Genomic DNA, 15,317 nt, shown 5'->3' with positions numbered 1-15,317 from the left:
TTTATCCGGATAAAATATGAAGCTCTTGTTGAAGCTAGAGCAACAAAGCAATAATTTCGGATAAAATATGAAATAAGTTTGAGATTCAAAGAAATGAAAGTTGCAAGGAAAGCAACCAAAAAACAAAAGCAAGAGGGATGAGAAAATTGGGAGAACAAGAATTGGCTATTCTCGTTAGATTAATTCATCAAATGTATGATGTACATAGATAAAACTACAACAATATTTTTAACTTGTAGAAGTGAACAAACATTAAATACATCCTAATGATAACCTAGGACCTATCTAAAACTGGAAAGTATTTAACCAACTCTATCCAGTCAAAAAAATTTTCTGTCAAATCATATACAGGTCATCTATTACAAAAAAGGTACTTTATCCGGATAATATACGTACATTTGTAGTTGTTGTATTTCATCCGGGTAACATACATACTGCTGTTTGTTACCACCTTTAACAGTTAAAGAGCTTCAACTTTAGCAATGGTTTCCCAATTAGAATTCCGCTCAGGCTTTTTCTCTATAAATACTTCATTTTCAAATGATTGTCTAACTCAGGGTGGTTGGTTGCCACTGGTTTCAGTTGCATCGATCAGTGCACATCATTTCAATGCTAAAAGCGGAATAAGCAATACTCTTTTTCATATCGATGAAAATTTTTATCTATATCGGTTACATCGACTTCCAACCAATTCTGATCACACTAACCGAAACAAATTAGGTATCTCCCCATCACTTCAAAACAAAATTACCTTATATTGCTCATTCTAGTTATTCCTTTTAAGATTCGGCTGAGTGTTAGCTTGCAATGTTCATTGTATTAGGGTTTATTATATAATGTAAGAAAAATATATGAATATCTCATCTAAATATTTTAGAGTTTGTTGTATAATGTATTATTACATGTTTTTTAGCTATCGAGTTAAGGTAGGGGAAGCAAATATTAAAACTGTTTCATACCTATTTTTTATAAAATTGTCTTGTCATGTCTCGTCTTCACTTTAAAAAAAAAGATAAAATCTTCATTCGAAGTAAATCAACTTGAAATTCATTAAGCTTTTTGAAATTTGTCATCCCTAAATGAGGTAAAGTGATAGGACAAAACAAAATAGGACTGATTATGAATAAATCCAACATTCATGAAGACAGTAGTAGTATTCAAGATTCAACATTTATAACGGAACCAGACGGAATTTAAAATAAAGCGACTAACAGTAGAATGATGATGGATTTCACCATATTCACTCCAACCTCACTTCGTTACCCTAATTTTGGGTTAAACCAAACTTTTTATTGTCCAATTTTAATAAAAAATCGTTATGGTTTCTACCAATTGTGGATATTAATTTATAGTTTCTATTGCTAAACACACTTGGAACAAGTGATGAAGAGTTCATCTTTATTCATTAACTTAAACTAAGAACAACAAGAACACAACAAAGCATTATGACATGTTTTTGGACAAGTATAAAATCTTAGCTCATAAAGTGTACAAATGAAGGTAGTTTCAAAACCTAGAAAAGGAAAACAAAAGAAGGGAATCCAACCCAAGATTCACATTTTAACTTCAAAGAACATAATAGTATTTTTTTTAAGCTTGAATTGAGAGATCGAAACTACCTAATATGACAATATCATTGCATTCAAATCAAACAACTTGGGTATCTGCTGCTTCATCTTTTTGGGGCTCCACATATGTAACAACAATGTCTTTTCTGAATGTTAGATAGATGACTGCAATAATGTAAATCGCCATTAAAGGAAACACAATGATTCCAATGAATACATTCCCTACTTTTGGTACATCATTATGAACCAACCAGTCTACAAACGCTGTTATTAAATAGTACACGTTGATGCCAATAATTCCAATGCCTAAAATCCATGAAATCACAATTGTCTGCGATGCGATAAAAATATGATTATCAGCTAAGAACATAAATAAGCAAAAAAAAAAAGTAATTGAGAGAAATAATCTTAAAACTACCATAGAGGCTTCTATATTAAGAGTCAGATTGCATTTTGCCTCATCAAAGAGCTAGTCCCTTTTTGTTAAAAATTTAATCCATTTGTACTATTAAAAACTGGCATGGTTAACGAAATAACCAGACAATGACACGTGACTGGTCATGTGTAACTCATACTGACTTATAAGAACTGGTTTTTAACAGTAAAAATGGATGGAAATTTTAACAAAATGACAATTTTGCTCTATTATCTAACATATAAAGAATAATTCACCGATTTCTTAGTAGATAAGAAAAAATACAATCTGACTCTTAATACAGAGACCTCTAGTATACTTTTACCGAAAAATAACTCACAATTATGGAGTTCTTGTAGGGTCCCATCTTGGTTGAGCTGCTACTAAATTTAAGGAGTGGGATTAGAGCAAATGGTAGCTCAAATGAAAGAATCATCTGCAAAGTCCATTACCAAATTTACAAGTAGTTTTAGCTTAAAATATATATATATATATATTGAAAAAATAATTTGTTGATGAACTCAAAAATTAAAAGTGTTCATGAGTTGGGCCTATGCAAGGCATTTAGACAACTTTTTGAGTTTGGTCCAAAAATAGATTTATTTTTGTCTACGTCCAACTTGATTTAAAAAAGTAAATTCGAGCCCGATCAGCCCGTCCATATTTAATTTTTAGATTAATTTTTATTTAAAATTAAATTTTTTAAAACATAATACATCAAACGCACTAAAAAACTAAAATAAAAATTTTCTAACACATTAAAAAGTATTTATATTAAAAGATACTATCATAAATATAATAAATGTTTTATTATATTAAAACACAAAATTAAATATAAATTTTAAAATTTTATATTTTGGGTTGAATTATTTAGTTGAGTAAGTTTCTTTTAGATCATGGACAATAGGTTTATTCGCTTTTGGATTAATTATTTAATATAAATATATATAATTATTATTTATCATATATAATTAATATAATATTATTTTTTAACATAATATTTGGACTGGGCTAGGCTCGGGCCAAAAAATCTTGTCCAAGGCCTGATCTATATAGAAAATGGGCCTTAAATTTTAACCAAGTGTATTTTTTGGGTCTCGTATTTTGTCCAAACCCTCCTATTTTTCGGGCAAGCCTTTGGACCTAAACAGGTGACCTAACCCATGAACAAGTTTACCGAGAATTTAATAAGTTTGGATTCGAATCCGCTATTTATAATCCCTTTATTATTTTGAGGTTAGCGATATGCTTTGTAAAAAAAAAAATTTGATCTTAGATATATTCTAACCGATGCAATAATGATTAGTCGACCGGCCCCTTGAGATCCACCAATGATGGACACAATGAGACTAGGTGTAATGGCAATGCACCTAGTCATTATATTCCTCACCCATTTCTTCATTTTAAGATTCAAGAAACCCTGAAAAAAAACAAACATCATATGATAAAGTTAATTAATTGTCATTAGATTAATGATTAATTAACACAACATTTCAAAAAGGGTGTAATTTACAAAACCTGCATGATAAATTGTCCTGCATAAGTCCCTGTAATGGTAGAGCTTTGCCCTGATGCTAAAAGTGCAACGGCATAAAGGGCTTTGCTAGATTTCCCCAACACATTCTGCAATATTGGCCAAAACACAGTTTCTTACCTTCAATTTTGGTTTGCTAATGAAAAGTTTTAGTATATTTAATTAGTAATTTTGGACCTGGAGAAGGAAAGAAGCTGAGTTGAGATTAAGATCGTTGCAACGTTTCTGGTTAGCACTGGAAATATTATCAGCTGTGCAGACCGCGGCGGACACCGAGACAACCGCCACGTTGATTAAAAAGGCCACAAACAAGGCGATGCCACTCTCTATTAGAAAATATCTACAGGCATCCTGACCAAATCAATGAAAGCAACCATAACTTAGCATGCATTAACAAACTAGAACTATAGCATGACACTTTCAATGATGATATTGTTTACTTTGGCTTACATTAACACCTCGAACGGAGTTTGGTACTTTTCTGCTGAGCACCAGAGCTGAGTGAAGGAAGAGATTGTGCCTGTAATTCACACCATTTTTTTTAGTTAGAATTAATTAAGAGCTTTATTGAAATGTGATTAGATGAGATTTGGTCCTGCTCTTATAAAGTCAATGATAAAAGTTTCGAAGATTTTATGAGAGTTTATTAGTGGTTCATGTGAAGTGCACATGAAAATCTTCAAAGTAACCTTTTTATGGGCAAGATTTTCAAAAGAAATTATATAACAATATATCTAGGGGTGAGCAAAACACAATTCAATTTGAAAAAAAAATTGAATTTCGGATTAATCGAATCAAGTTATTCAAGTCAACTCAAACAACTAATTCGAGTTTCAAGTTCAAGTTGGGTTAAATTTTACAATTCAAATAATTCGAATAACAAATTAGTGTAAATACTTTTTTAGTCCCTATCAATTTTGAAAATGAACAAATTGATATCTCTCTCAACAAAAATCATAAAAAAAAATTCAAAATAATTTTTAAAATTCAAAATATTAATAAATATTTTGAAAGTAAAGTAAAAAGTTATTGATGTTATAATGTTCATCTTACGGCATAACAAGGGCACCCAAGAGGGCAATGGCGTCGCCGGTGGCTCCTTGGCCATTAAGTTTAGGAACAAACATGCCTTTAACCACACCTGATGCTGGTGGCTTTACGTAACTCATTTCCCCAAAGAAACATCCCGCCATTACAAACACCAGCACTGCAATCAGCATTTCCAGCTTCCTCACCTTTTCATTATATACATCATATTCAACAAAACAAAACCATTAGCAAATATAAACCTTCTCTAATTTAACATTTACATATACAGACACAAATTAATTACCCCATATCTCTGCAGGCCAAGGAGGAGGAGAGTGCTTAAACCCGTCAATAAAACTCCAACCCATACTGGGATGTTAAACAGTATATTCAATCCAAAGGCTGTACCAATCACTGCCACATATATATAAATGCATCATATATCTTGTTTTCAGTACTTGGTTTTTGAACTATTTACTCATGATCTAAATGATGACTTAAATAACAAGAAACCTTCAGGTATATCAGCAGCTATGACAGCAATCTCAGCTAGTATCCATAAGCAATATTTCACCATTCTTGGGTACTCAGCCTTACACAATTCTGATAAGTGTTTGCCTGAAAAGTTAAATAAAGCTAAATTATAACATCAGAAATGGAGATTTTGTTAATTATTAGTATAAAAATATGTATATAATCAATTACCAGTGCTGACTCCAAGATTTGCAGCAAGAGATTGGATTATGAGAGCAAAGACTAATCCGATCAAAACCACCCACAGCAGCTGAAGATTGCGAAGGTCTCATGTTGTTGCATTTAAGAATATTATAAATATAAAGGCTTTATCTTGAACTTAAGTATTACCTCATATCCATGGCTGGCTCCTGCTTGTAAATCAGTTTCCACTGTGACATGACGTCAATCAGATTATGATCAAATAAGAAAACATTAAAATCAAAGGAGAAAGAGTGGCAATGGCTTACAGTTTCCAGGATCAAGATAAGCTAATGAAACAAGGAAACCAGGGCCTATAAATGACAAAAACTTTCTCCATCCAGGTTTCTGAAAAACAAAATCCCATAGAAACATCAATGACAAACCAAATAAACAGCCTCTCTCCCTCTCTCTCTCTCTATATATATATATAAAGAAATGGAACCTGATCATGATTGAGGTCATCATGTTTATCATTGAAACGTTTGCTGTTGTTATTAGAGGAGGATTGTGGGGGGGTGGTGCCGGGCTCCACATTAAGAGCAGCTATGCGGTTGCTTCCTCCACCCCATGATTGAGGAATTACTGCAACATCGCCTCCTTGCTGTTGCTGCAAACTTCCCATATCTCTTTTTTCTTTTTAAGTTTACTGATTACCGTATAGTTGCAGTGGCACACATATTGAAGAAACTGAAACACTGCATTTATAGTGCAATATGTACAACTTATCCAACATTTGCCTACATGTTTTTTTGAGGTGCTGACTAGCCCGTTACTATCTTTACATAACATGCAAATAAATTAAATTATTTAATGTGGTTGAACTCTAAAAAACAAAATCTTTGACCTAAAAGACTACAACCTCGGAGCAAGTCGTTTGGAGGATCATTTTAGGAAAAAAAAATATGAACTTAACCAAATAAAAACTTGTTCAATTTTATTAGTCACATGAACCATGCCAATTGTTATGATGTATACAAAGGAGAACAGGTTCATGCCACTCCAATTCTATTAATTAATAAAGGTTTTCCCATTTCAAAGTGTGAACAGAATTTTAGGAATTGATGATACATAACAAATATATACAAACCATGATAATTTTTTAGTCACGTAATGAAATTTTAATTTTTATAGTTTATATATTTATAATTTTAAAGAATTAAATTAAATTTTTATAATTTTAAGTGGGTAAAGTATAATTTTATCATTACTAATTTAAAATTTTAAAAAATTTAAAAAGCCTAAATAGTAATTTTTCATTTTAAGGTGAACCGAGTCCATGCTAGCCCTCTAAATTCGCCTTTGCATATATAATCTAAATGTTGTATTTTTTCTCCAAAGATTTGAACACAAATCTATACATTTAATGTATTAGTGGTGAGGTTTTTTAATTTTATAAACCGCTCCATTTATGAAGTTAATAAAAAAACTTTCACTACCAATGTGATGAAATTTGTTAACACAAATATTTTTTAAATCGGATCGGTGGTGAAACCGGTCAAGTTCCCAATTTTTCAATCTAATCGATTAATTTAAAAAATTATTAAAAATTTTAACAAATAATAAAATAAAAATTCTGGCTCAACCAGTTCTTGAACCTCTCTCCAAATTAATACTCCAATCAATCTCCAATCCAATTAATTTGACTGACCAATCTAATCCAATTAAAAATTTCACCATTAATATATTAAAGAATTGTCAAATAATTTATGCTTATATATACACACTTGGAAGACCTTTATAGCGGTTCTAATTTTGTAATGTTGTGAACCCATTTGGAGAAAAAAGGAAGCCCCCATGGAAGTCAATCGCAAGCATTTAAGGACTTGTATATATATTTCCCAATAATATGGGAAAACCCAACAAAAAAAATGACTAAAAATATTGTAGAGTCATTGTCAATGTGCTTAATTAACAAACCAGATGAGGTGTAAATTAATATAATAAAGTAAATTAGGACCCAAAAATGGGCATGCATGGGATATTTCTGTTTTACATTTGGAGCCAATGTAGCTTTATGTATGATTGCATGAATAGGACAATTGGTTAGTTAGCATGGCGTCAATGCCCATTTGGTAATATACAAGTGTGTGCGTCTCATGCTGCTATTCCCCTTGCCAATTATTTTTATAATTAATCATATTCATTAGTATGAATTTTTTAGATTATAAAAATTTAAATGGTTAGCGCATTTAAAATTTAATCTCAATATTTTTATTTTTAAGAATTTAATTTTTTTTTAATTTTAAATATTTAAATTTAATTATATTAATATTATTCAAATTCACTGTTAAAATTCACCATTGTGAGCAGATAGTTTTTAACGGTGTTGGCAATTCTTAAAATTTACAACTCAAAATAAGGTATTTAGAATAATTAATGACATTAAAAAAGGTTGAGGTACCAAATTATGTAAAAAATTAAAGTATATAAATTAAATTTCAAATTTGAGGATAGTATAAGGATCAAAATTGAAATTTGACCATTGTTAAATAATCTCAAAAAAGTTGCGTATTTGGACATTGTAGGTCAACATTTTAATCAAAATAAAATATTTAGATTAACTATAGCAATATAAAAGATAATGTATCAAATTATGACAAAATTAAATATAAAGGTTAAAGTTTAAATTTGAGTATAATATAGAGACCAAAATTAAAATTTAACCATTATTATATAATCTTAAATAAAAAGTAAAAGGTTGTCTATTTGGATATGTATACATCAACATTTTAATCCACATGAAGTATTCAGATTAACAATAACGTACTAAATTATGTAAAAATTATAGTATAAAAATTAAATTTCAAAATTTGAGCACAATATAAAGACCAAAACTATAATTTGATACTTGTTACATAATTTAAAAAAATAAAAATTGTACAACCCAAATTTAGTCCAATTACAGACCCAAAATACAAACCCAAATAAAACCTAAACCCACTAAACAGATGAGCCCAAAACCCATTAAATTCGAAACCCAACAGCAACCCAATTCAAACCCTAAAATGAAGAAGGGAACCACCCCCTAACCCTCGTGCCGCTGCCTCCATGTGCTGGCCTCAACATGCACAACGCCCAAGTTCAATCGCCCATACCGTCTGCCATCGCCCCATACCCTCGTGTCAAGGGCCAACGCACGGCCTCACGTCGCCCCAGACTCTGAACCCATACCCGAGCGCCAACGCACAACCCATACTCGGCACCTGCAAAAGAAAACAAACGAAAGCAGCAACAGGCCAATACAAAAGCAGAAGACAAAAATTGTTGTTTTTGAGTCATTCGGCTATAAAGCCTTTGATTCTCGATTGTAAAAAAAGGGGGGGGGGGGGAGATTTTTTTTGAAGAGAAAAAATTGTATCACGCATATTAAGCAATCAAAAGCAAAAAAAAGAAAAAAGGTTGATTTCGATTTCTATTTTCATTTTCCTTTTTTTTACATTTCATATCATTTTTTAGACATTTATTCTCTAAACAAAAAAAAGAAGTAAACAATTACTTGGACCGCACTGAGTCGCTACTGTCGAGCCTCACCTCCGTCGTCGGAGCCAATTCTAAAGGGGGTAAAAGGATCTCCTTCCTTCTTGTCTTTGGGCTAAAGGAAACGTGGCCTTTGAATGGCTCTGAAACGGGCCCAAAAACGTTCCTTGCGGTTTTAGCCACCATCCATGGTGGAGTTGGGATGGCGGCGGCAAGGATGGGTCTTAAAACCCTAGCCAAAAGGAGATAAACGGGGGGAGAAAATGAAAAAAAAAGTTTTCTGTTTTGTTTAAAAAAGAACTGGAGATGAAATGATGAAAAGGAAAGGTTTTTGTTTTTAAATGATGATGATGAGATGATGCCGTTTGGTATAGTGAGGGGGTTTGGCATTTTCCCTAAAAGGGGGATTTATGCAGTTAGTCCTTTCCCTTTTCAACCCCCGTTCAATCAGCCCCATTTTCTGTCTTCTTTTGTTTTAAAATTTAGCCCTCAGATCCTATTTGGTTTTCGTTTTTTATCCTTAATTAACTTTTCAGTATTTATACTTTTATACCTCGAATTTTAATTTATTTTTAGTCATGACCTAAATCTATTTAATTCACTTATTGACCCTTTTTTTTTTGTGTTTGTTTTATGTACATATTATTTCAAGTATTTTATATGTTACTTATTTACATTTATTCTAACTTATTTTAATATGTTGATTATTCAAATTCTTATTATTTATCTTAACTTGCTTTATGTATATATATATTACCTTAATCTACTTTATATGTATTATTTATTGTTTTTTATTCCTTAGCTATTATATATAGTTTATTTCAAGTTTTTTAGATATTTATAATTCTTTAAAAATTATTATATGTTTATTTTAAAATTTTCTTTTATATATTTTAAGTTATTGTATATTATGTATTTCAAATAACTCTCTTTTATTATCTTTGAATTGTTACTATTACAAAGTATATTTATATTGTCCCTTTAATTCTTTTACATATTATATGTTTTTTACTTGTTATATATCATTTTAAATTAACTATTATATATTACTTATTTTAAAATTATTTTATATACCTTATTTTAAACCCATTTTACTTATTTCAAATGATTTTATTATTATTTATTTTAAGGTTTTTTTACATATTATTTTACCCTTTTATATATACATATTATATATTTTAAAATTATTCATTTTTGTGTGGTAATGGATTTTAAGACACCTTTTATATTACTTATTTAAAACTCATTTATTATCATTTGTTCACACTTTATTTATTTTATTTTGTTTATACTTTAATTCATTGGTCCTTATTTATTGATGTTATCATTTAAATATTGTATGATTGTTGCTATTGCATGTACTATGATTCATTATTTATATTTTCATATTATTGTCATTCTCTAGTATAATATTTTATTCATGCATTATTAATCTACGCACTATCATTCTATGCACATTACTATATTTTTATCTCATGTCATCGTACCGTCTATTAAACTTCAATGTTTTATCCAATATGGATCGTCCCACTTTTACTCCAAATAAATAACATTTGTTGTTTAAATATTGCATTCGTTACTATTCAACAATAAATCTTCCAAATAAGGCAATGTTATGCATTTTGAGATATCAAGGAATTGTGCCCTAACTTACGGGGTTTCGATTTTCTCGTTATTTCTAAATAGCAAAATATCCTTTTCGAGTTTTAAAACACACGAAACTCTCATTTAAATTAAAAGACAACCTTGTGCTCAGTAACTCGTGGTATTGTGTCCTAACTTACGGGATGTGATACTCCGATATCTCGAGATAAGGAAATCTTTAAACAAATTGTTTTGAGCTAATCTAAAAACTTTATAGAAAAGATCGTATTTCAAATCCATTCCCGATTATCCATTTTCGATATTAAGACATTAATTAATCAATTAGGTACCAATTTTGGGCGTTATGGGGGTGTTAATCCTTCCTTGTACGTAACCGACTCCCGAACCCGTTTTCTCAAAATTCGTAGACCAAAATGTCGTTTTAATAAACTAAAATGTTTTATTAAAACAAGGGTGATCCGATCGCACCCAATAAAGGTCGGTGGCGACTTCCAATTTTTATTTCTATTTTCAAACAAAGTCGATCCTCGTTTTCTCAAAAAAATGGTTTCGACAAAAATAAAAATAAAAAGCTTTGTTTATGTATTTGGACAGGTGCCCAAGGAATTTCTTTTGATATAGAGAGTAGATAATTTTGTATATTCTAATTCATATGCTGCAAAATATTCTCATCATCTTGAATCAGAATGGGTCACTTGAAGGTTTTGTCCAAATTGTACTTTCTAATGATTCTGAATTCACTACTCTATCCCTCCCTCTAAAATATAGAGGGCTTTTAGTTTGGTCCCTATCTTATGAAAGCCTCTCTGATTAGGATGGTTCAAACTAAACACGGATGGTTCTTCTTTGGATAATCCAGGGAGAATAGGGGCCGACGCTCTCATTCGAGACCACAATGGTAATTGGGTGATCGATGCCTATCGCTATATAAGAAGAGCGGCCAGTGTAGAAGTTGAGCTTTGGGCATTCCTTGAGATTGAAGCAGATGCTACTCCTGTGCTTTACTTTATGCAGTCTTCTACTAATTGAAATATTTTGTTATCTCATTTGGTTGATGAGTGCAAGACGCTCTTTTATTCTATGAGTTCTAGCTGCTGGAAACATATATTTCGGGAAGGGAATAAGTGTGTACAGATACTTTAGCCAGTGTGGGCAATAACCTTCAATTGTTGTTTCCATTAGATGAACTCTTATGTTTCTAATTTTCTTTATGTCTATTCTAATCCTCCTGACTGTTTACATTTAGATGATGCTCAAAGGGTAGTTATGTATCAAACTTCTATGTTAGTGTTTTATTAATAAATATGTTACTTTTCCGAACAAATGAAAAAAATATTGTCATCATCTATAACTTGTTCAAAACTTCTTCAGGAGTAAGATGTCCCTTAAGCAATGGCTCAAGTCTTGTGGATCAAAAGCGTTGAGAGAGTTTGTCCTCTATTTAGTCAAAACCCAATATAACTAACAAATCCAGAGGTCCAATCAGAAAAATGAATAACCTTGAAATGGTTACACCTGATATGTGAAGAACAACTAGGAGCACATATAGTGAAAGAAAATCAAAGGTAAAGCCAGAAATAAACAAGGCTCTAGATCAAATTATGCCTGAAAATTTTCTTGAGGAATTTTAGGCAGTGAAAGTGAACATCAAGAAAACAGAGTTTACATACAGGTAATCAAGTACTAGTAGCCCGCAAAGTTATCAGAATCTTTGCTAATTTCACCTAATCTACAAACAATAATTCAACTTATACAAAGAACCACAATTTTTTAGTTTAATTCCATTGAAATTTAGAATTCGTAATATCAAAAAGCTATGGAGAAAAGCAAGAAAAAGGAAACATTTACACCTTTCTATTCCAATAACAGCACTTCTATTGTTTTTTCCTCCCCTTGGGAAACAATAGCATACTTAGTGATAGCCACCACCACTGCCGCCACTGCAGCCACCCTTGCTATTGTTACTGTCTGCCCCACAAGCACGACCAGCTGTCGTGCCACTATTTACACCTACTGCAGTAATGGTTGCCCCTGGATTAGCACCACTTCCACCATGCAATGGCCTCCACGGTTGTCACCAGTGCCTTTACTTTTCTTGGACATGCATATGTAGCAGAAAACTGACCATAAAAAATAATGTTACAAGGACAAAAATAAATATTAAAATAAAATAAATAGAGATAACAAATATGTCAAATGTGTTCATCTCTTACTGGGGGCTTGAAGTATAGTTTCTTTTTGTGCAAGCAACAAGATATATGAAATAATGACAGTCTTGATGAAGTCAACTAAACATCCTAATATTTGAAGTGATTTCAACTTGGCCATCAGCCCATAATTAGCATCAAAGGTTTTGACATGCTTAGTTCAAATTCTTGTAAAACAAATATTTTGTAGTATACAAGACCATACAATAGATGGATAACTTGAAAGTAGAGGAATTCAGTAGAAACTGATATGAAAATCCAAAATGCATGAATGTTTTGCAGGTGAAAATGTTCCTGAGCCGCAACAATGAGAGCATTATTCTCCAACAATAAGACAGTAAGTAAAACCGATTATAATTTGAAACTTCAAAATCTGCGGAAAGAAAGTTCCTCCACCATCCTCGTTATTCACTCTGTAATACTTACCACCAGAGTGCCCCAACAATCGACCGACTTCTTGTCTGCTTTGCTTTACATGGTTGAGTATAAATAGCTTTCCTTGATTGCTAAACTTCCTCCACCATCCTTGCTGTCCGTATGTGACTCGTTATATGTTTCACTTTCATAACCTGTCTACATCTGCTACCGATACCATATGTTTCACTTTCATAACCTGTCTACATCTGCTACCGATACCATCTCTTATTCTTTTATGCATCTCATCATCGATCAAATTGGCTGCTCCTACTAAATTCAGTGCATCACAAACTAACTTATATGTATACTCTCTTGGGATAGATCCCCCTCTGATCAACTCAAAAAGAAAACCCTCGGCCTCCAACACCCTTTCAGCTTCACACAGAGCATGTATAATCGGAGTATACGAACTATTTGTTGCTACCCCATGATTCATCCGTTGCATCCTCCGCATCATCTCAATACCTTTATCAATCTCATTAACAGCACAATAGTACCTAATGAAAGAATTATAGGTGATCCGGTTTGGAACACAATTCCTTTTATTCATATCTTCGAAAAGTTCCAAAGCCCTTTCGATTCGATTCGTCTTACAACAACCATCAATCAAACAATTATAAGTCACAACATCAGGGACAAAACCCTTAAACAACATCTCACGAAACAAGTGATTCGCCTCATAAAGCCTCCTTCGAATCGCCTTTCGACATCCGGTTTGCATACTCAACTTACAATAAGAACTTATCAAAATTGTATATGTATACACATCAGGTGGACATCTGAAACCTGGTAATTCCATTTGTTCCAACAAGAACCTTGCTTTATTAAAATTCCCAACTCTACAAAGGGCACGAATAATCATATTATATGCAAAAACATCAGGTTTGCAATGATATTGCTTCATTCTATAAAAACAAGCCAATGCTTCATTAACTAACCCTTCTTCTCCTAGGACTTTAATCAAACAGGTGATAGAAGAAGTAGTAACAAGACTCCCATTATCAATCCTAGACATTTCCTTTAGAAAATCCCAAAGACCCTTCAAATTATTACCTTTAGCCAAAACAAAAGCCATTTCTTTACAAGTTTTCTCATTATGAGAAAACCCGAAAAACTTTTCCACCCATAAATAGAATTCCATTGCTTTATCTAGTCCTAAAGCTACCCTTTCGGGATCTCTATAAGCAGCAGGCCCAAGGAGAAGAACATTATGGGAAATCTTAAATTTCTCTTGTTTAAGGTTTCTTTGCTTTAAAGGAGCACGGTGGCGGAAACCTTTTTGACGGCCAATGGAACGAAGGGATTGAAAAAAGAACTTGGGAACGGATCTTAAGATATCTGAAACTGAATCAGTTGTCCATGGATTTGAAATTGTTGAAGAAGCGAGTTGAGCATCGAAGGGTCGGTTTTGAACCATCATTGACATTACCTGGTGCACTATGCCATTGGAGCTGCGTTGCAAAGGCTTTGTTGGAAACATCTTTCCACTGAAGTTTGCTCAAAAAATTCAGTTCTTTTGCTTTCAATTTCTTCAGTGGGTGTTTGATTTTTTTTTCTTTCACATAACAGCTAAAGAATGAGACTTATTATGCATTGCAATGAAATCTTGTGGAGCTGCTTTCATTTTGAAGGTGTTTTAGGTGGAGGAGGAAGATTGCAGAAACATAAAAGCAGTGTATGAATGTTTGAAGTTAAACAGTGAAGATAAAAAGCCCAAAATGGGTTACAACTTATAGCTTAGCTTTATTGTTTGTAAAAAAAATCTAAACCTAAAATTTAAAAAAAAAAAAAAGGTTTATTCGGTTTTTAATTTAATTGATTTTCATATTTGATTCAGTTGCTTTTTTGTTCCGTTTTCTATTTTGACATTTTAAACGGGATAAGTCAGTTTTAATGAGTATTTAATTTTCACGAGTTATATTTTAGTACACTAATTCTTATCTGATTTAACCCGACTAGTTAAAAAGGATACCAATATTCAATTCCATTTACAATTTAATACACATATCATTTCTCAATCATATTTACTGTTACAATCCAATCTATTAACATATCAAATATATTTCATAACATTCAATACATTTTCACCCAATTCCATAGCACACATCATATTTCAAGCAATTCATGTTATTTTATATTTTATTTATTCTCTGTAATTCACATTCCAACTCAATCCAATGCGTCCTATTATTGCTATATACACCTTGACATTCCCAAATGTAGATACCATGAAATTGTAATCAATTAATACGACTATAAATCATAATTGTACAAACTAGAGTTTTCGGTAACTCGTTTTCATTTTTCCTTTCTCTCTTGAAGGTTCCGTGTCAACATTAGCTACGTAC

General features: G+C 31.9%; 2 protein-coding genes across 2 annotated transcripts; both read right to left on the bottom strand.

Annotated features, from left to right (window-relative positions):
- Positions 1-1,417: 1,417 nt before the first annotated feature.
- On the bottom strand, positions 1,418-5,932 carry LOC108485656 (metal transporter Nramp1-like). Its single transcript, XM_017789509.2, has 13 exons — positions 5,706-5,932; positions 5,530-5,608; positions 5,411-5,451; positions 5,252-5,330; positions 5,060-5,164; positions 4,851-4,960; positions 4,571-4,752; positions 3,968-4,037; positions 3,695-3,868; positions 3,502-3,606; positions 3,272-3,403; positions 2,324-2,419; positions 1,418-1,899 (listed from the first exon to the last, which is right to left on the bottom strand). The coding sequence occupies exons 1-13, from the start codon at positions 5,883-5,885 to the stop codon at positions 1,648-1,650; spliced, it is 1,605 nt and encodes a 534-aa protein (XP_017644998.1). The 5' UTR covers positions 5,886-5,932; the 3' UTR covers positions 1,418-1,647.
- A 5,991-nt stretch (positions 5,933-11,923) lies between these two features.
- Positions 11,924-14,805, bottom strand: LOC108484725 (pentatricopeptide repeat-containing protein At1g77405). The gene is made up of 2 exons (XM_017788628.2): positions 12,979-14,805; positions 11,924-12,465 (listed from the first exon to the last, which is right to left on the bottom strand). The coding sequence occupies exon 1, from the start codon at positions 14,447-14,449 to the stop codon at positions 13,115-13,117; it is 1,335 nt and encodes a 444-aa protein (XP_017644117.1). The 5' UTR covers positions 14,450-14,805; the 3' UTR covers positions 11,924-12,465; positions 12,979-13,114.
- Between the last annotated feature and the right edge of the window lie 512 nt (positions 14,806-15,317).

Source organism: Gossypium arboreum, chromosome 6 (assembly GCF_025698485.1).
Source record: "Gossypium arboreum isolate Shixiya-1 chromosome 6, ASM2569848v2, whole genome shotgun sequence".
Classification (NCBI taxonomy): domain Eukaryota; kingdom Viridiplantae; phylum Streptophyta; class Magnoliopsida; order Malvales; family Malvaceae; genus Gossypium; species Gossypium arboreum.
Note: the sequence above shows the minus strand (reverse complement) of the source record. Positions and strands in the feature narration are given on the sequence as shown.